Source organism: Chanodichthys erythropterus, chromosome 23, assembly GCF_024489055.1.
Source record: "Chanodichthys erythropterus isolate Z2021 chromosome 23, ASM2448905v1, whole genome shotgun sequence".
Lineage (NCBI taxonomy): Eukaryota > Metazoa > Chordata > Actinopteri > Cypriniformes > Xenocyprididae > Chanodichthys > Chanodichthys erythropterus.
Window position 1 is genome coordinate 9,787,691 of NC_090243.1, and position 20,532 is coordinate 9,808,222.

The window sequence follows — 20,532 nt, forward strand, 5'->3', positions numbered from 1 at the left end:
TATCCTGAAATTCTCTCTTTATCTACCACATCTCTCTGCATTTCCTCTCACCAGTATAACCTTGTTTCTCTCTCTGATTTTAACATTTTGAATGACTGATTTTGCATATATGGGCATGACTCTTTCTGAAGCACTGATTTTTACACAAAATTACACAATTAAACAGCCTTTCAGATTCAGGGGAGTACAACATATTATCAATATAATCATAACAGTGAAATAATGTGGCTCTCTGGAGTATTGGTCAACATGGCATTCAAATAATATGTATAATGATCGTTAAACTGGGTATAAATGACCGCCCCAGGTCACCAATTTTTTTCATAGCTTATCTCTGTTCTAGTTTATCTCATATTACTCAGTAGCCTCTTTGTTTATAATAAAGATGTATATAACACACTTTACAAAGGGATCCCTTGTGAAAAAGAAGTGTGCTAAAATGTATTTTATGTGCACTTGTAGTTTACTTCAAATCTTAAAAGTATATTTTGGACTGTACTTGAAAATATTATTTTAATATCTTTTAAAAAGTGGCCTATGTAATAATGTCAAAAAGTTTGATTTTAAAGTACCATCTAAATCATTATGTTTTAATAAACTTATGTTGTGCTTTAAAGATGTACACTTATTTTGATTTGTTGACTTACATACTAAAGCACATGTAAAGTACTTGAGTATAATTTTAAAGGTGTCCTTGAATGAAAAATTGAATTTATCTTGGCATAGTTAAATAACAAGAGTTCAGTACATGGAAATGACATACAGTGAGTCTCAAACTCCATTGTTTCCTCCTTCTTATATAAATCTCATTTGTTTAAAAGACCTCAGAAGAAAAGGCGAATCTCAACATAACACCGACTGTTACGTAACAGTCGGGGAGTACGCCCCCAATATTTGCATATGCCAGCCCATGTTACCAACATTAAAGGTAGCTTAGACAAGGGCAGCCAGTATTAACGTCTGGATCTGTGCACAGCTGAATCATCAGACTAGGTAAGCAAGCAAGAACAACAGCGAAAAATGGCAGATGGAGCAATAATAACTGGCATGATCCATGATATCATGATATTTTTAGTGATATTTGTAAACTGTCTTTCTAAATGTTTCGTTAGCATGTTGCTAATGTACTGTTAAATGTGGTTAAAGTTACCATCGTTTCTTACTGTATTTACGGAGACAAGAGCCGTCGCTATTTTCATTTTTAAACACTTGCAGTCTGTATAATTCATAAGCAACTTCATTCTTTATAAATCTCTCCAACAGTGTAGCATTAGCCGTTAGCCACAGAGCACAGCCTCAAATTCATTCAGAATCAAATGTAAACAATATAACAATATACAATACTCACATAATCCGACGCATGCATGCCGCATGCATGACGAACGCTTTGTAAAAATCCATTTGAGGGTTATATTAGCTGTGTAAACTTATTTTAGGCACTGTTTAAGGCAATCGCGAGCTCTGTGGGCAGAGAGCACGAGATTTAAAGGAGCCGCACAGCATAAATCGGCTCATTTTTAATGATGCCCCAAAATAGGCAGTTCAAAAAATTAATTAAAAAAAATCTATGGGGTATTTTGAGCTAAAACTTCACAGACACATTCAGGGTATACCTTAGACTTATATTACATCTTGTAAAAAAACGTTCGATGGCACCTTTAAAATGTAGTACATTATTCAATATTACGTTTAAAGTTAATATATTTTAAATGTACTAAACTTGAACGTCATCATTACAACTGTGTAATCTCCAAGGCTTGATATTAACTTTTTTGCTCACCAGCCACTGTGGCTAGTGGTTTTCTAAAGTTACTAGCAACTCAGCATTTTCACTGGCCACAATTTTGACACTGATACCATGAAAAACTGCCATATAGATATTTTTAATATTGTCACATAATTTTGGCGCAAGTGTATTAGGCTGCTGTCACTTTAAGACCTGATGCACGGATCCATTATTTTGTTACACATGCGTTTTCTTTCCCAACTGTTTACGTTCACTTAAAACAATACTGACTGTTATTATGTGAATACTCACCAAGACTGGCATTTTGACATTATTTTGTGTGTATTTGACTGTTTAAGGGCAATACGCAGCGAAAAGAACTCAATTTAGTACTGAGAGCTGGCTTTATGTGTGTGCACTTTAGTTGTGAGCACAAAATCTGTGGGAATGAATGAAATTATGTGCAACCCCACGCCGAAATTTAAGCCCTGTAACACCAACAATATTCATCCGGAGCTAATGAAACGAGTGAGTGAGGGGAGGTGGGTTTGTGTGTCAGCTTGCTGTCTGAGAGATGAGAGAGCAAGAAAGCGCCACTAGTATCGTATCTATTCTGTGGAAAATGAGTATTGGAAGCATTTCAGATAGGTATCGATATGTATCAAAAAATCTATGTTTTTGACAACACTACATTGCACTTAGTTTATTATTTCAGATGCCTTTTTAAAAGACTACAATTGAAAAATGTATATATTATGTATAAAATTCAGCTCGCCTAAGTGGCTAGAAGAAGTGACTGCTTTTACACGCCACTGCTGAAATCCACCCACCTTTGGCGGATTGGCGGCTGTTAATGTTAAGCCTAGGCTACAGATTTCAATAGAAATTACATTAAAGTAGTATATTTTAGTTTACCATAAAGGCTTGTCAGTACATTCGTCAGTACACTTTAACCATGTTCTAAAAAATTAGAAGTAATGATTAAATAACATATAATGTTGTACGTAAGTAAAAAAAAAAGCACTAAAAAATGAAGCCAATTGCATTTAATATAATATTAAACCACCATACATTTTCATTTTATTTCAATTAACAATTAACAAGCAGATAAGTGCCCGAAAACATTACAATTAGTTTGCACTTAAGTATATTCTTTTAAAGTATATTATTTTTGTAATAAGTACTCTTTTTAAAAGTTTGCTAAAGTATACTAATTTTTCACAAATAGTAAAAAATACTCAAAATGAAAATTCTGTCATCATTTATTCATACTTATGTCAACCCAAACCCCATGATGTTATTTCTTCTGTGGAAGTAAAAAAGTGAAGAAGACAGCAAAAAAGATGATAAATGACTTTGAGTGTACACAAAACTAGGTGGCTCATGCTGCATATTGTCTGAATGTAAATAGGCCAGGCTACTGCTACAGATTTGATACCACTGCAGATACAGAGGAGCCAGAATTAATTTAAATTCAAACACTGGCCAAGATCAGAGTCATCTGAGGTAAAACTCGACGTTATAGTGGCAACGCTATACCATGCCAGAACACAGAAACAGCACCACACCCTGCATACAATGATCCACAGCCTAACTGCAGTCTCTGTTAGTAGGCATCATAATGACACCATACAGTTTTATGCATCTGAGTTTCCTTTTAGCTTTTTTAAACACGCCCTTACTATGTCACACTATGTTTTTCTAGGGTAATTTGATTTGTACACATCAGTTAAGGATGGATATCGGGAAACGTGAGGTCATTTGACCACTCCAGTGAGAGTCACTAATCATTGCAGCATCTGACTGGGGGTGGCTAGTTTTCAATCAATATAAACAAAGACTTCGCTTTCCTGCTCAGACAAAGCTCAATGTCACAAAAGGTGGGAACTCTAGGAGGTTAAATTCGACATGAATAAAGACACAATTATACACAGATAACAAAAACTATTCCTTTTATAAAATATAACCAGAGCCCAGTAAAAATGTCAACATTTATGATGTCAGTCACCATCACAAATACGGCATCTTGAATTAAAGGTGCAATAGGTGATTCTGTACAGAAACATTTTTTGTTATACTGCTTGAAAGTTTCCTCATATCCTGATAGCAATCACTATGTTAAATGGTCTGAATACAATTTTATAAATATATCTCAAATGTGGAAGGCGTAAAACCATAAAATGTAAATCCAAGTGACCCTTCGCAAAGACTTGCCCCCCTTAGTTACTGTTGCTTTGTCCGACAAGCCGTGGTGCTGTCACGCCACACACAATGAAAAAAAAATTGCGGAGCAAAGAGGACACTGACAACACATCGACAGACATGACAGAGCAGGTTACTTATGATATAGTCCCAGCTCAAGAGCTCGTGAACCAATCATCTCTTCTAACTAGTTAATTTATAGCATCAAATAAACATGAATGAACATGAAAAGGAAAGTTGTTTCAAACGCAGAAAGAAGTCATTACACACCATTTTTCAAGTTCCGTGACATTTTGAAGCATCGAAAATACATTTTGGTCCAAACATAACAAAAACTATGACTTTATTCAGCATTGTATTCTCTTCCGGGTTTGTTGTCAATCCGCGTTCACGACTCCGCTTCTTCTTCTTTCCTGTTTTACAGCGGTTGGCATCCAGCTTATTGGTGAATTACCGCCCCCTTCTGCTCCGGAGTGTGGTTCACGACTCCGCAGTGACGCTGCTGATGTAAGACGCTGCTGACGTGTTATCCGGTGCGCCCGAGCTTCGTTTACAGTCTGAGGGAGACGCACGCTGTATTCAAGCTATTCTACATTGTTTGTATTTTGGTATTGCTATATTTTTAAAATGGTGCGTAAGTGTGCATGTCGCGGATGTCCTAATCGCCAAAAACAACCACGGCGACGTAAAAGTGCATTACCAACACTGACAGATGAAAGGATTCAATGGAATCAATTCAATGGAATCAATTCAATGGAAAGGATTCTGTAAGAGAAGACAATGCTGAATAAAGTCGTAGTTTTTGTTATTTTTGGACCAAAATGTATTTTCGATGCTTCAAAAAATTCTAACTAACCATCTGATGTCACATGGACTACTTTGATGATGTTTTTATTACCTTTCTGGACATGGACAGTATACCGTACATACATTTTCAATGGAGGGACAGAAAGCTCTCGGACTAAATCTAAAATATCTTAAACTGTGTTACGAAGATGAACGGAGGTCTTAGGGGTGTGGAACGACATGAGGGTGAGTCATTAATGGCATCATTTTCATTTTTGGGTGAACTAATCCTTTAATCTTCTAACTCCTGACTGCTTTGTCGGACAAAATGGCGGATTCGGCAATGATTGGTTTCGCTATGATTGGTTAGATTGCTTGTCAATCAAACTCCTGGCGAAAGGTCAATTATTATATTCAGTCCGATTGAAATAATTTGATGTCCTACCTGCCTGTCAACATATGTTTTTACCATCGCACACCTTGTTTGCGCAGACATCATACGTCATCCGTGCGTTTCATGCTATGCAGAGTATAAACAGACAGACGTCAGTCATGGTGGAGCACCGCAAACAAACAGCAGCCACCTTTTACAGTTCCTACCAAATCAAAACAATGAGTTTATGCTGCGTTCACACCATAACTACCGTAATTAAAGGGATAGTTCACCCAAAAATGAAAATTTGATGTTTATCTGTTTACCCCCAGGGCATCCAAGATGTAGGTGACTTTGTTTCTTCAGTTGAACACAAATGCTGATTTTTAACTCCAACCGTTGCCGTCTGTCAGTCTTATAATAAGAGTGGACGGGAACACGAACGATAAGAGTCTAAAACACTTCCATAGACAAGTCCAAATTAAACCCTGCGGCTCATGACGACACATTGATGTCTTAAGACACGAAACGATCGGTTTGTGTGAGAAACCGAACAGTATTTATATAATTTTTTACCTCTAATACACCACTATGTCCAACTATATTCAGCACTCGATTCTTAAGGTCTGATCGCGCTCTGACAATGGCAGTGATGTCTAGCACTCATTGAAGTATATGCACGAGACATCACTGCTGTTGTCAGAGTGCGATTAGGCCTCACTAAGCGAGTGATGAACGGAGTTGGACATAGTGGTGTTTTAGAGGTAAAAAATGATATAAATACTGTTCGGTTTCTCGCACAAACCGATCGTTTCGTGTCTTAGGACATCAATGTTTCATCACGAGCCGCAGGGTTTAATTTGGACTTGTCTATGGAAGTGTTTTAGACTCTTATCGTTCGAGTTCCCGTCCACTCTTATTATAAGACTGACAGACGGCAGCGGTTGGAGTTAAAAATCAGCATTTGTGTTCAACTGAAGAAATAAAGTCACCTACATCTTGGATGCTCTGGGGGTAAGCAAATAAACATCAAATTTTCATTTTTGGGTGAACTATCCCTTTAAGAAATGTCAACCTGTGACGTTCTACCCGGAGCTGTTCAGTCAGACTCAGAATTATGCATTTCCAAAATGCGTTTGGATAACAATTTGCAGGGAGGGTGGGATCATATGTTTTCAATGCTAGCAGGCTAATGTTAGCATTTCCCAGATCACCTACTGCACCTTTAATATAAATGCCAGTTCTTTGACTACAACGGTTCGGCTTTCATATTACCATATGAAAAATAGTTACAATTTGGCTCAGGTTAAAAGATGATGTGTGTCATTTTTGCGGCATCAACAGATTTGCAAAGATAACAATTGTTTCCCAACAGATTTCCCAAATGCCTGGATCTTCCATTAGACAAAATGATAGTCCCACCCCAAAATTACACCATTGGTTGAGTATGTGTTGTTGTCTCATGATCAAGGTGTTGTTGTCTCACATTTACCAGCAGGGGCTAACTGTACCATGCTAACATGCTATAAATGATATTTAGCATGTTAGCACGGTGCAGTTAGCCCCTGCTGGTAGATATGATGTATATACACTACTGTTCAAAAGCTTTAAAAAATATATTTTTAAATGTTTTTGAATGAAGTTACTTATCCTTACAAAGACAGTAAAATCAGTAATATTATGAATATTGTTTTCTATTTTAATACATTTTAAAATGCGATTTATTCCTGTGATGGCAAAGCTGAATTTTCAACATCATTACTCAAGACTTCAGTGTCACATGATCCTTCACAAATCATTCTAACATGATTTCTAATATGATTTCATTTCCTATTATTATCAATTTTGAAAACAGTTGTGCTTCTGAATATATTTGTAAAAACTGATATTCAGAATTCTTTGATGAATAGAAAGTTCAAAATTGAATTACTGTCACTTATCAATTTAATGCATCTTTACTGAATAAATGTATTTATTTCTTTAAAAAAAACAGTTTGAACAGTAGTGAATATATTACTTAAATTATTCCCTTTCTGCCGCATTTGACCCCACAAACTGTTAAATATTATGTTTTAATAGCTACAAAATTACACACACCACCTTTAAGATTAAACACAATGAACAGAAAAAATAAATACCAAGCATACTGAATGCATAATAAAAATAATAATTTTATCATAATATTAATTAATTTATAAGCTAAAAATAAAAAAAGAAAACTTCACACCTGTTCTCTGAGCAGATATACCCCAAAGAGAATAAAGTTCAATTGTAACCCCTGACCTTTTCCTCCTCTATGCGCTGCCTCCTTTTCTCCTCTACGGCCGAACGCCGGAGCATCTCCTTTTGCCGCTGCTCCTCCAGACGCCTCCCTCGCTCCACCACCGAGCGTTCATACTGCTGCAGTGCACGCTGTTCCTTCTCCCAGAGAGCTCGCTCCCGCACAGCTAGGGAAACGGTGGGGGTGTACACGGATAAGTCTATAGATTGCCCTGATACGGGAAAGGCCAAGCCTCTCCCTACCTGCTGACAATACTGATTCATTTGTGCTAAGCACTTAGTGGCATTAGAGAAGTCTTCCGCTACTCAAGATCCATCAGATTCAGTGATGAATGAAGCAGTAGTCTATTGCCCTGAAATTACCCTCTCCTTTAATTTATCCACCAGATTGTCATGAAATCCATTTAGGAATTTAAAGTGAGTCTAAAGCAGGCATAATGTTATAGACAGTTCCGAAAGTAACGTATCATTTTATGTTTCTTTGTTGGCACAGTAATATCTGAATCTTAGTAGGATGGACTGTTTATTAAAAAACTTGCAGCTCACCTTGGCTTCTATCTTTCTCCTCTCTTCTTTCTTTGGCCAGTCGAATTCTGTCCTTTTTCGAGCCTCCATCTTTGAGTGCGAAAAGAAATCAAATGTTAAAAATGCACATAAACAGTGAGTGAACATACCTTGACTACAGAGTCTATGGAATCATGACCCAAGCCAAGGATGTAATCACATATTCAAGCCCCCCTCAATGGTAGTTATGGCCCAGTTACAAGCACTAAAACAGAGGGGTGGCTTTAATTGTGTAATGGTATGCAAATATATGCAAAGTCAAAATGCTCAAGGGGAACACAAACGCGATTTTTTGTAAAGTGATTTTCCACGATTCACAGCAGAGTCTGTGGCACACACTGTCAGGTCCCCGTTAGCTTCAAATATAAAGCACGTTTCACACATCTGAGGAGAAATTCTTTGCTTTTAAAGGAAAAGACATTCATATTGGACAATATGTATTATAAAATCATTATCATAATCAATTTAAATGTAGGAAGTGCAAAGCATGCCTGAAAATCAATAAACTCAATATCAAACACATTTATTCTGACGTGTCTGTTAGAAACAGATATAAATAGCTGGTTGTCACAAGGGCTGTAGTGCAATTACGCAAATGTGTTTTCTACTGCAGTGATTTTGTATGTTGGTTTCAAAAATGTTTTCCCCTTAATTGTCTTAAAGTAAAGCTTCTGGGCTGTTTTAAATACATTTATGCAATCTAATAATTAAAATATTTGTCGGCTAAAACAATGGTTTGACATTTTTGCAGTTTCATGATTGTTTTACTGTTTAAATTTAGCTGTAAAGCCTATATTAAGCAGAATAAGGGCAGGTACCAATTTACCCCATGTAATGTGACAGCATGTCCTCCCATTGGGGCATGTTGTCACAAAAGATCAATGTGTTTTTAATGAACTGCATCCTTCCTTCCTGGGTAATAACAGAGGTAATCTTTAATAGCTTTTTTGTAGTCAAGACTTTAGTTATTGGTAGAAGCATAAATCTAACCAATGCAGAGAAGTATTTACTGGCATAAACAGTGACTTGGTCTTTCATATTTTTATATATATATATATATATATATATATATATATATATATATATATATATATATACATGCAAAATAAAAGGAATACTCTCTCTCTCTTTATATAAGGTTTGCAAAAACGTCTGTTTCCCTTTCATAAGGATAACTCACTCTTCACCTGGACAGGTCAGTCTTAGGTTGCCCATTCTGCTCTCGCCTCAGCCGCCTGTTTCCATGACAACGTCTCAAGATGCTCGCTTTCCCAGTTATCCGTTCTTATTATCCCAGTTATCCTGGGTGAGGCTAAAATTTTAAAGCATCAAAATATAACATAACGTACCTGTCAGGTTTTCCACAGTCGTGGCCATGTCCAGGTTATCTCAGGGTGTACTCCAACGACTAATATCCAGATGACATTCCGACCCAACACAATTAACTATCACTATTTAGTTGAAAAATCAAAACACGACGAAAAACACAGTTCACCTCAGGTTTGATTCATCCGAACCTCATCACGGTCTTCGAACAGATATCACTAGTGAAGGCTGAAGCCACAAGAGCGCGAGGTTCCAAAAAATTATAACACGCTCGACCAATCGCCGCGTGCGGAGCGCACGCGCGCGTAAGCAATGCACCCAGGAGCATTGCATTACGTCATAGTTTACATTGCGCTATATATGGAAAGCTCGGCAGCTGCGCACAGGGCAGAAATTTCCCATTTATTTCCCCTGGAGACGTTTAATTTAACTTGCCTAGAAATGTATAGCCATTGCCTACTTCACTGACCACAAAGGCGAATACAGTATGCCATTTATCTAACAAGCAATATGGACATTGTCTTATAATTGATCAGTTACATTGTAATGAGTGCTCAAAATATGCAAATATCTGCCTGGATTACATATATGCATGCTTGTTTCTAGAATAGACATCCAGCTACTGAAGTGTGTGAATTTAAGTGTGGCTGGTTTGTAGAATTTTAGCAATGGACAATTTTAAACACAAGCCTAACATGGCATTATAAAGAATATATGGACTAATTCTGCATGCAGACGCACGTGCATTAGGGCTACCTTTGTTTTTCACACAGCAGCACACGTGACGGAGCAAAACACAGTGACTAATATCACTCAAGCCTATGGCTAGACACACACTTACTATAATTATACTGCCTATTTTATAGCCACATCTAACAAAAAATACAGTGGGTATGGAAAGTATTCAGACCCCCTTAAATTTTTTACTGTTTGTTATATTGCAGCCATTTGCTAAAATCATTTAAGTTCATTAATTTAATGTTCATTTTTGTTCCTCATTAATGTACACACAGCACCCCATATTGACAGAAAAACACAGAATTGTTAACATTTTTGCAGACTTATTAAAGAAAAACTGAAATATCACATGGTCCTAAGTATTCAGACCCTTTGCTGTGACACTCATATATTTAACTCAGGTGCTGTTCATTTCTTCTGATCATCCTTGAGATGGTTCTACACCTTCATTTGAGTCCAGCTGTGTTTGATTATACTGATTGGACTTGATTAGGAAAGCCACACACCTGTCTATACAAGACCTTGCAGCTCACAGTGCATGTCAGAGCAAATGAGAATCATGAGGTCAAAGGAACTGCACGAAGAGCTCAGAGACAGAATTGTGGCAATGCGCAGATCTGGCCAAGGTTACACAAAAAAATTTCTGCTGCACTTAAGGTTCCTAAGAGCACAGTGGCTTCCATAATCCTTAAATGGAAGACGTTTGGGATGACCAGAACCCTTCCTAGAGCTGGCCGTCCGGCCAAACTCAGATATCGGGGGAGAAGAGCCTTGGTGAGAGAGGTAAATAAGAACTTAAAGATCCCTGTGGCTGAGCTCCAGAGATGCAGTCGGGAGATGGGAGAAAGTTGTAGAAAGTCAACCATCACTGCAGCCCTTCGCCAGTCTGGGCTTTATGGCAGAGTGGCCCGACGGAAGCGTCTCCTCAGTGCAAGACACATGAAAGCCTGCATGGAGTTTGCTAAAAAACACCTGAAGGACTCCAAGATGGTGAGAAATAACATTCTCTGTTTTGATGAGACCAAGATAGAACTTTTTGGCCTTAATTCTAAGCGGTATGTGTGGAGAAAACCATCACCTGTCCAATACAGTCTCAACAGTGAAGCATGGTGGTGGCAGCATCATGCTGTGGGGTGTTTTTCAGCTGCAGGGACAGGACGACTGGTTGCAATCGAGGGAAAGATGAATGCGGCCAAGTACAGGGATATCCTGGATGAAAACGTTCTCCAAAGTGCTCAGGACCTCAGACTGGGCCGAAGGTTTACCTTCCAACAAGACAATGACCCTAAGCACACAGCTAAAATAATGAAGGAGTGGCTTCACAACACCTCTGTGACTGTTCTTGAATGGCCCAGCCAGAGCCCTGACTTAAACACAATTGAGCATCTCTGGAGAGACCTAAAAATGGCTGTCCACCAACGTTTAGCATCCAACCTGACAGAACTGGAGAGGATCTGCAAGGAGGAATGGCAGAGGATCCCCAAATCCAGGTGTGAAAAACTTGTTGCATCTTTCCCAAAAAGACTCACGGCTGTATTAGATCAAAAGGGTGCTTCTACTAAATACTGAGCAAAGGGTCTGAATACTTAGGACCATGTGATATTTCAGTTTTTTTTTTTTTTAATAAATCTGAAAAAATGTCAACAATTCTGTGTTTTTCTGTCAATATGGGGTGCTGTGTGTACATTAATGAGGAAAAAAATGATTTTAGCAAATAGCTGCAATATAACAAAGAGTGAAAAATTTAAGGGGGTCTGAATACTTTCCGTACCCACTGTATCTGCAACAATAAAGACAATATTTTATAAAGGTAATTTTGTACATTTTATAAATACTGGTGGTAAAAAGTGAATATTTTACCCAAGATTGAGGAACCCCGTTATTGACTGATATTTCAAAGGCTTAAAATACACATTTCTAAGATTTTGAATGTTGTTGAATTTTATTTCAAAATCACAGGTTTTCTGATCAAAAGCAGCAGAGGACAAAAAGCAACCACTGTAAGCTCATCAAAACAATACACATAAAATAACAAATTATAACCAACATGCTTTTTCAAAAGGGCCAGTTCTGCAAGAATACAATCAATAAACTCATTATTCTTGTATTAATTAGCCTATTTGCATACAAAAATACTTGCTCATTCTGGATATTTGCTTTGTGAGCTATCATTTTAGAAAGTAAAAAAAAAAAAAAGTTTCCATTTTCAACTTACAAATATTTCAGTTGCTGATGTTTACTGTAGTTTAGTATTAAGCTATAAAGTTGTCACTCTAAGCAACAACTGCGAAGTAATACAGAAAGCATCAAGATTTAATACTTTCATAAATTGAGCAGCCCTGTAAAATTAGTATTATCATCATCAATTGAAGTAGACAAAAATACAAAAGAAAATTAGGATGGATTAAAACAAAGAGCTAATCAAAGACAGGCTTTTTGAATAAATGCATTGTCCAATGCATCAATTTTGTGACCAGTAAATCTTAAGAGACTTCAAAAACATTCAAAAAGACAAGAGGCATTCTGGAGGTATCAGCTTTTCCCATAAGAGTTTCACTCACCTTTACAGAATGTTTGAACATGTCTATTAGGATACAGACTGCAAGACCAAACATAAAATTGGTTATCTTTTTATTGCGAATCCATAGATTCTGTACTTGTAACTAAATTCCACTTGATGTGAAATCAATATAAATACATTAGAAGATAACAAAATGGATTGAATGTGAAAATGCAGTCATGTGTTTGGTAAGAGAAACCCAAAAATTGAGCCTCCGTGTACATAATGATGGAGGGGCGACTTCAGGGAGGGGGGTGAGGATATTGTTGCTTAAGGCTGAGAAACATTCACTTCCCAGCTTCTTGCTCTTAGATCTGTGGAATAGATAAAGTATTGTCAGGACAAACAACTTGCATCACGTCTTCATTTAAACGAATCACTCAAAACATTCCGTTTTTAATTTAACAAACTTCTGATGAATATAAGACTGCATCAGTACTTACATCATCAATGTCCTCATCATCATCACCAATATCATCAAACTGAATATCTTCGTCATCACCAGGCCCGAAGGTATCAGTCTCGTTGATTTTGGCTGCAAGGCACCAAAAGAAAGAATTTAATGACATGACATTTAATACAGCGCAGCAAAAAGATCAGCATATTGCAAGCCAAGAACCGCCTTTCATCAAGAACTGTCTAGTAGGTTATATTTCCCAGAATGTACTCACCGTGTTCTGGAAGCTCTCCGTAGGCTTTCAGACTCCGAGCTTCATCAGCATTATACTTCAAAATGACATCTGCTTTGTTATCCTGATAAGAGATTTCAGAATTTAAAGTGTGAGATATTCACTCCATAAAAAGCTCTCGCATTAAAGAACTGAGTCTTATTTTTAAACAACAAGAGTAAAGCTTTTAAGTGACATTGGAAATTAATTTCTTTCCAGGCAAGCAAAAAATATATTATTTAAACTACAAAATATGTTTATTTGTTTTATATTATATATCTATATTATTTATTATCTTTTAATATATCATTGTTAACTTAAGACATGAGAGCCCATTAATCCTATGACTATAAATAATTATATTTTTATTATATTTATAGCTATATTATATCAGTATAATTATATTAAATTAAAAAAAGAACATTTAAACACACCTGGTAGTCCCTTAATCCAATGAGTATAATGTCTGATGTGTTAATCCACACCTAAATTTAAGAAGGAAAAAAACGTAAGAGCATTAATTACAAGACAAAAGCATCTTTGGATTTCTTGTTAAAGAACAATATAAACATTTTAAGCAGATACATGGACATTATTTTTTTCCTATGTGCAAGTATATATCCTGTATAAAAAAATTCCATGCACAACATCAGTTACATCAATTATTTAGTTTAATCAAACAATAGAGACTGATTGGCCGACACTTTTTATAATCAGCCCAGTCAAGCTCATTCACAAAGTGATGAAAACGCTGAATCCGCATTTAGCCTGAAACTGTAAAGTGCACCTTTTTCCGGAGCTTTCCTCGGATGTGACAAAGCCGTTTGACTCCATCAAAACACATGGCCTCCAATCTCCCATTTCCCAACATCTTGATGACCTGAGCATATTCTAGGAGACAGAAGATGGTTTTTCAACAAATGACAAACTTAAAGCAGTTCAAATAAAGGCAGAATGTTTATTATATGGAAGAGTATTACAACATACCTTGTCCATCCTCTTTAAACACCAGCTCCCTTTTCTCAGATTCATTCTCATTCTTACCACGCCGCCGATTTTTTCCTCCTTTACCTGGAAACAGAGATATAAAATGAGATCAGGTGCCATCATATACCTGGAGCAATGTCTTCTCATTAACACACTACACTACAAATGTTGTCTAATCACTGAGCAAAGTACAAATATCCAGCAGATTATCTGACATGGATGATTTTGATCTATTGTTAATTTCATGTATATTTGTTGGGCAAATTAAGCATGTAGGAGCCCTCTTAGAAACATTAGTTTAATAATTAAATGTAACAATATTATAAGTAGGTAAAGATCAATGTACGTTTAACTGTAACTATACCATCTATCTGTAACTGCGTAACACACACACAGCGGCCGAGGGCATCCCTTTCATTATCTGACAGCAAATTTTATTTCGCTTTATGAACTTAAAGGCCCAAAAACTGATTTAAAAACATTCATCTAAAAAAACTGAAAATCAAACACTGACAATAAGATGCTACATTCAATATCTCGCGCAACAGCTCACGTTACCTTGTTTGCTAAGTTACATTCAAGGCTAACATCCCTCACATTTGTCTTAGGAAACCACCTTACCTTTGTTTTTCGGCATATTATTTAAATCACGTCGACGACTCTGCTATAAAGTTTCGAAATGTCAGGGAATTATAACCATATGTCAAATATTTTACTTCTCAAACGTGCTGTGGTGAGCTGTTCAACGCCGCTAGCGAGAAGAGCTGAGAATGACGCATGCGCAGACTGCTTGCTTCATTCAACAGTGAAAAACTTTATTCACAACCGCGACTACGATCAGGGATCAATTTTTTATACGGAGTGAATGTATAAACGTAATTTATTATTATCTGACATGATATCATATGGTAATGTATTTTAAATAATTAAAATGATTAACTTAACTAATTATTTAATTTTTGAGTAGGTCAGAAGAACTAAAAGGGAAAATATATAAGTATTTTCTGTAAAGCTAAAAATATCTGTTTTATGTATCCTCCTCATAGACTGTGTTTGATGTTAAATGTTTTCTGAATGTTTTTGAAAATAAAAAAAGAGGGAGGGAGAGAAGTTCCGTCCTCCTATCCGGTAGGGGGCGACAATTCTATCATTAACATCAGTAACATCTGAAGAAACAACATTGAGGCTTTGTTTTGAACGTCTTTTCCTATACTTTACATTTAAAACGTCTTCAAGTAGAATTATCTATTATGATCAAGAGATAGCAAGGAATCTGAATGTATATATTGGCTTGTTTTCATAGTCTAATCATTCCATATTAAATCCCAAATCCAGTTAGACCGTAAACATTATGATACATAAATGTGTGGTTGGTGGTTGTCCGAACCGATCGGACAACATTATTCATTACATGTTACCCGAGGATCCGAAAAGACGCAGTCTTTGGTTAAAGTTTATTGAAGACAGTAAAGCTGATGAAGAAAACGCGAACTCTTCATGTCGGGTGTGTGGGGATCATTTCTCCGAGGAGAACTACTTCAAAATGGATCTGGGTTACACCACATGCTTGATACTAAGCGTGGATGCTGTTCCTACAGTATATACTGTTAATCGATCATCTGAGACTGAAAAGGAGTTAGGGGTAAGATAACTAATTTTTTCAATTAGTTTTCAATTCATAGGAAATTCAGGTTGTATATTATATATAAATTGTATATTTTAGGAAAAATGAAAACATTAGAATATACAGTATATTGTACTTTTTCATTTAATTATTTTTGATGTAATATATAATTATAATTTAGCATCCATATTTTATATTAAAATGTGTATATATGTTTTCATTTTGCTTGTTATATACAAAAAAAAATTTGTTTATGTAATTACATTTAATATACTTGCTATATTACATATAGGAAAAATTATATATAAAACCAACTATATGTGTATATATATATATATATATATATATATATATATATATATATATATATATATATATATATATATATATATATATATATATATATATATATATACATATATATACATATATATATATATATATATATATATATATATATATATATATATATATATATATATATATATATATATATATATATATATATATATATATATATATATATATATATATATATATATATATATATATATATATTATATATTATATATATATATACATATATACATATATATACACACACACACACATATATATATATATATATACACACATACACACACACACACACACACATTTATATACATACAGTGCAGCGTAAATGAGTACACACCCTTTGAAAAGTAACATTTTAAACAATATCTCAATGAACACAAAAACAATTTCCAAAGTGTTGACACGACTAAGTTTAATATAACATCTGTTTAACTTATAACATGAAAGTAAGATTAATAATATAACTTGGAGAACAAAACTTTCAGTTTTACTCAAATTAGGGTGAATGAAAAATGAGTACACCCCACAATAAAAACTACTACATCTAGTAGTATGTATGGCCTCCATGATTTTTAATGACAGCACCAAGTCTTCTATGTATGGAATGAACAAGTTGGCGACATGTTGCAACATCAATCTTTTTCCATTCTCCAAGAATGACCTTATTTAGAGACTGGATGCTGGATGGAGAGTGATGCTCAACTTGTCTCTTCAGAATTCCCCATAGGTGTTCGATTGGGTTCAGATCAGGAGCCACTGAATCACTTTCACCCTGTTCTTCTTCAGAAATCCAACAGTGGCCTTAGATGTGTGTTTAGGGTCATTGTAATGTTGGAAAAGTGCGTGACGACCAAGGTGATGAAGTGATGGTAGCATCTTCTCTTTCAGTATAGAGCAGTACATCTGTGAATTCATGATGCCATCAATGAAATGCAGCTCCCCGACACCAGCAGCACTCATGCAGCCCCACATAAGGACACTGCCACCACCATGTTTCACTGTAGGCACCATGCATTTTTCTTTTCTTTTTCTTTTGTTTTGAAGCTGTCAGTTCGAAAAACATTGATCTTGGTCTCATCACCCCAGAGTATAGAGTCCCAGTAGTCTTCATCTTTGTCAGCATGGGCCCTGGCAAACTCTAGGTGGGCTTTTTTTGTGCCTGTGCTTTAGGAGAGGCTTCTTTCATGTACGGCAGCCATGCATGCCATTCCTCTGCAATGTACAAGTAGTCACCCCAGTTTGGCTCTCTACTTCTTTAGATAACTGCAGTGAACTTGCATGCCGATTTTCTTCAACCCTTCTCATCAGAAGACGCTCTTTTCGAGGTGTTAACTTCCGTGGACGACCTGGACGTCTCTGTGAGATGGTTTCATTTCCATCTTTTTTAATTTTTTGTACCACTTTTGTTACAGTATTATGACTGATAAGTAAAGCTTTGCTGGTCTTCTTGTAGCCTTCAGCTTTCTGGTGTAAAGAAATTATTTTCTTTCTCTTCCATGTGGTGCCATTGCTGACAGCATGAAATGGGAAGGGGTTTTAACACTCTTTTATAGTCAACTGTCTGCTGGACACCTGTGTAATGAATAATTAGACTCACCTGTGGTTGAATTCTTCTTAAATTAGACATTTGTAGTCTAAGATTTAGCTTTGCTCCAGAGACTTTCAATGGGGTGTATTCATTTAAGCATCACCCTAATTTGTGTAAAACTGAACATTTTGTTCTATAAGTTATATAAGTCATATGTTAAACAGATGTTACATTAAACTTAGTCTTGTCAACATTTTGGAAATTGTTTTTGTGTTCATTGAGATATTGTTTAAAATGTTACTTTTCAAAGGGGGTGTACTAATTTACGCTGAGCACTGTGTGTGTGTGTTAGTTTATATATATATATATAATATATAAAGTATGTAATTATTTATAATTAGACGCCCATGTTTTAAATTAAACTTCTCTCTCTCTCTATGTATAAATAAAACAGTTCTATTCTAATGCTGTACTGGATTCTGTTTTATCTGACAGGAAGCAGAAGATGAGAGTGTGGAAAATGACACATGCAAAATCACAATTTCTGAGGCCATTTCACTTGCGTGCGTCAAAGAGGAGCCTCTTGAATATGAGCTGAGTTCCAACATGACATCTGGACAACAGCAGAATTCCTCACTGGATGAGTGTGTTAAATATGAGGAGAGCGAACTGGCCGTCACAGAGGACTGTATTTCGACCGTAATTTTAGAGGATAAAAAAGATCATGTCAAAAGAAAGTATACCAGCTGTTTAACTTGTGGCCAGAGGTTTCGTAGTAAACGCAACCTAATGAAGCATCAACGTGCTAATCACGGTAAAAAGAAAAACAAATCTGAAGTTAAAGAAAAGTTTCATATGTGTTCAACTTGTGGGGAGAGGTTCGACGAAATGAGTCTCCTTTTGCGGCATCGAGCCATACATGCTAAGGAGGATCCTGAGAGGAGGTTTGTGTGCCAACAGTGTGGAAAAGGCTTTGCCCATCAAGCTTTCTTAAAAGCTCACCAGAAAGTTCACGAAGATGCGGAGTCGACCATGCCGTTCACCTGCCACTTATGTCCCAGACGTTTTGGCTACAAAGTTGCTCTCGTTGCTCACATGAAGCATCACTCGTCCAAACTTACGTGCATCTGCCCCATCTGTGAAAAGACCTTTCAGTTCAGAGGTTCCCTCATTCAGCACCTCAAATCATCTCATACTGGGGAAAAACTCTTGTGTAAGACCTGCGACAAGGGTTTTCTAAGAGTCAATGGCTACATCAAACACATGGACAAACACAATGTGATGACCCCGTTCTACTGTGACATCTGCAAAATTTATCTCTCACAGCGAGGCTACATGGCACACATGCTCACCCATGAGCAGAAGCCAGAGGAGTCCGTTGAGAACCAACCAAACGCTATCGATATTAACAATTCAGAAGAAGGAATTGAGCTTGTGATGGAGCCGCTCAGCGAAGATGAGATGGAAGTTCTTGCTGAGAGTTCAATGGACTGTTCAATGGATCCTTCAACATTGGAGGATGTGGAGTCTGGAAAGGTGGATCTGGAAAAGGAACTTCCCCAAGATAACCATGAACCATCAACAGTTGAGGATGTGGAGTCTGGAAAGATGGTTCTGGAAAAGGAACTTCCCCAAGATAACCATGAACCATCAACAGTTGAGGATGTGGAGTCTGGAAAGATAGTTCTGGAAAAGGAACCTCCTCAAGATAATCTTGAACCACCAACAGTTGAGGATGTGGAGTCTGAAAAGATGGTTCTGGAAAAGGAACTTCCCCAAGATAACCACGAACCACCAACAGTTGAAGATGTGGAGTCTGAAAAGATGGTTCTGGTAAAGGAACTTCCTCAAGATAACCACGGACCACCAACATTTGAGGATTCTGAGTCTGGAAAAGTGGTTCTGGAAAAGGAACCTCCTCAAGATAACCATAAACCATCAACAGTTGAGGATGTGGAGTCTGGAAAGGTGGTTCTGGAAAAGGAACTTCCCCAAGATAACCATAAAGATGAGGAGAAGAACGAGGACAGTGCTGGCCCACAATAAGAACTCAGTTTAAACAGGTTTTAGTATTGTATAATACTGTTTTACCAGTACTGTATAATACATTTTGTTAAATTTAGTATAAACCATTTAGTTTACCATTAGAGGCGAAAGTTTTTTTTTTCTTTCATTAGTCAGGATTATGATTAAACCCAAAGGCCTAATCTAATTAAAATGTTTAAATGTTAGTTACAATGTTAACTAATAAATATTGCATATTGTAGGCAGATTTCTTACAGATGTTACAATATATATATATTATATATATTGTTGTCACACATACTGTACATTATTTTATCATGTAGATTTAAGTAAGTCTCTGTGTTACTGGTAATAATGTTTAGCCATTCTAAAAACATTTTATGCGTATATTCACAAAGACATGCATTTTGTAAGATGTAAGCATTTCTTAAAATCATGATTAAAATGCATTTTTATTAAAGACTGGTTGTTGTGTTCAAATTTTGAAAGAACTTTTGTTTAAGGAATTGATATGAAGAGATGCATTGGTCAGATTTTTAAAAATTTAATTAGAAATTAGTTCAAAATTGATATTTTTTTTTTCAGCAAGGATGCATAAAATTGATCAAAAGTGACAGTAAATATATTTATAATGTTACAAAAGATTTCTATTTCAAATAAGTGCTGCTTTTAAAAAACAAAACAAAACAATTTATTAAAGAATTCTGGAAAAAAAAAAATCATGGTTTCCACAAAAATATTAATTTGCAAAACTTTCAACATTGATAATTCAATATGAAATGTTTCTT

At 36.1% G+C, this 20,532-nt stretch overlaps 2 protein-coding genes across 2 annotated transcripts; one reads left to right on the top strand and one right to left on the bottom strand.

The window, feature by feature from the left end:
• Positions 1-11,901: 11,901 nt before the first annotated feature.
• Positions 11,902-14,997, bottom strand: eif1axb (eukaryotic translation initiation factor 1A X-linked b). The gene is made up of 7 exons (XM_067377459.1): positions 14,832-14,997; positions 14,211-14,294; positions 14,011-14,114; positions 13,658-13,708; positions 13,227-13,308; positions 12,999-13,090; positions 11,902-12,869 (listed from the first exon to the last, which is right to left on the bottom strand). The coding sequence occupies exons 1-7, from the start codon at positions 14,845-14,847 to the stop codon at positions 12,864-12,866; spliced, it is 435 nt and encodes a 144-aa protein (XP_067233560.1). The 5' UTR covers positions 14,848-14,997; the 3' UTR covers positions 11,902-12,863.
• A 387-nt stretch (positions 14,998-15,384) lies between these two features.
• si:dkey-226l10.6 (uncharacterized) lies at positions 15,385-20,148 on the top strand. The gene is made up of 2 exons (XM_067378194.1): positions 15,385-15,852; positions 18,215-20,148. Exons 1-2 carry the CDS (start codon positions 15,562-15,564, stop codon positions 19,763-19,765), a joined length of 1,842 nt encoding a protein of 613 aa, XP_067234295.1. The 5' UTR covers positions 15,385-15,561; the 3' UTR covers positions 19,766-20,148.
• Positions 20,149-20,532: the final 384 nt, after the last annotated feature.

Excerpts from the sequence above, each read along its gene's own strand:
- eif1axb (XM_067377459.1), bottom strand. Across the intron at positions 14,115-14,210 it reads GTTTAAAGAGGATGGACAAG|AATATGCTCAGGTCATCAAG; the intron begins GTATGTTGTAAT and ends TCTGTCTCCTAG. Across the intron at positions 13,091-13,226 it reads CGGAGAGCTTCCAGAACACG|CCAAAATCAACGAGACTGAT; the intron begins GTGAGTACATTC and ends GGTGCCTTGCAG.
- si:dkey-226l10.6 (XM_067378194.1), top strand. The coding sequence starts at position 15,562 with ATGATACATAAATGTGTGGTTGGTGGTTGTCCGAACCGATCGGACAAC. Across the intron at positions 15,853-18,214 it reads AGACTGAAAAGGAGTTAGGG|GAAGCAGAAGATGAGAGTGT; the intron begins GTAAGATAACTA and ends TTTATCTGACAG.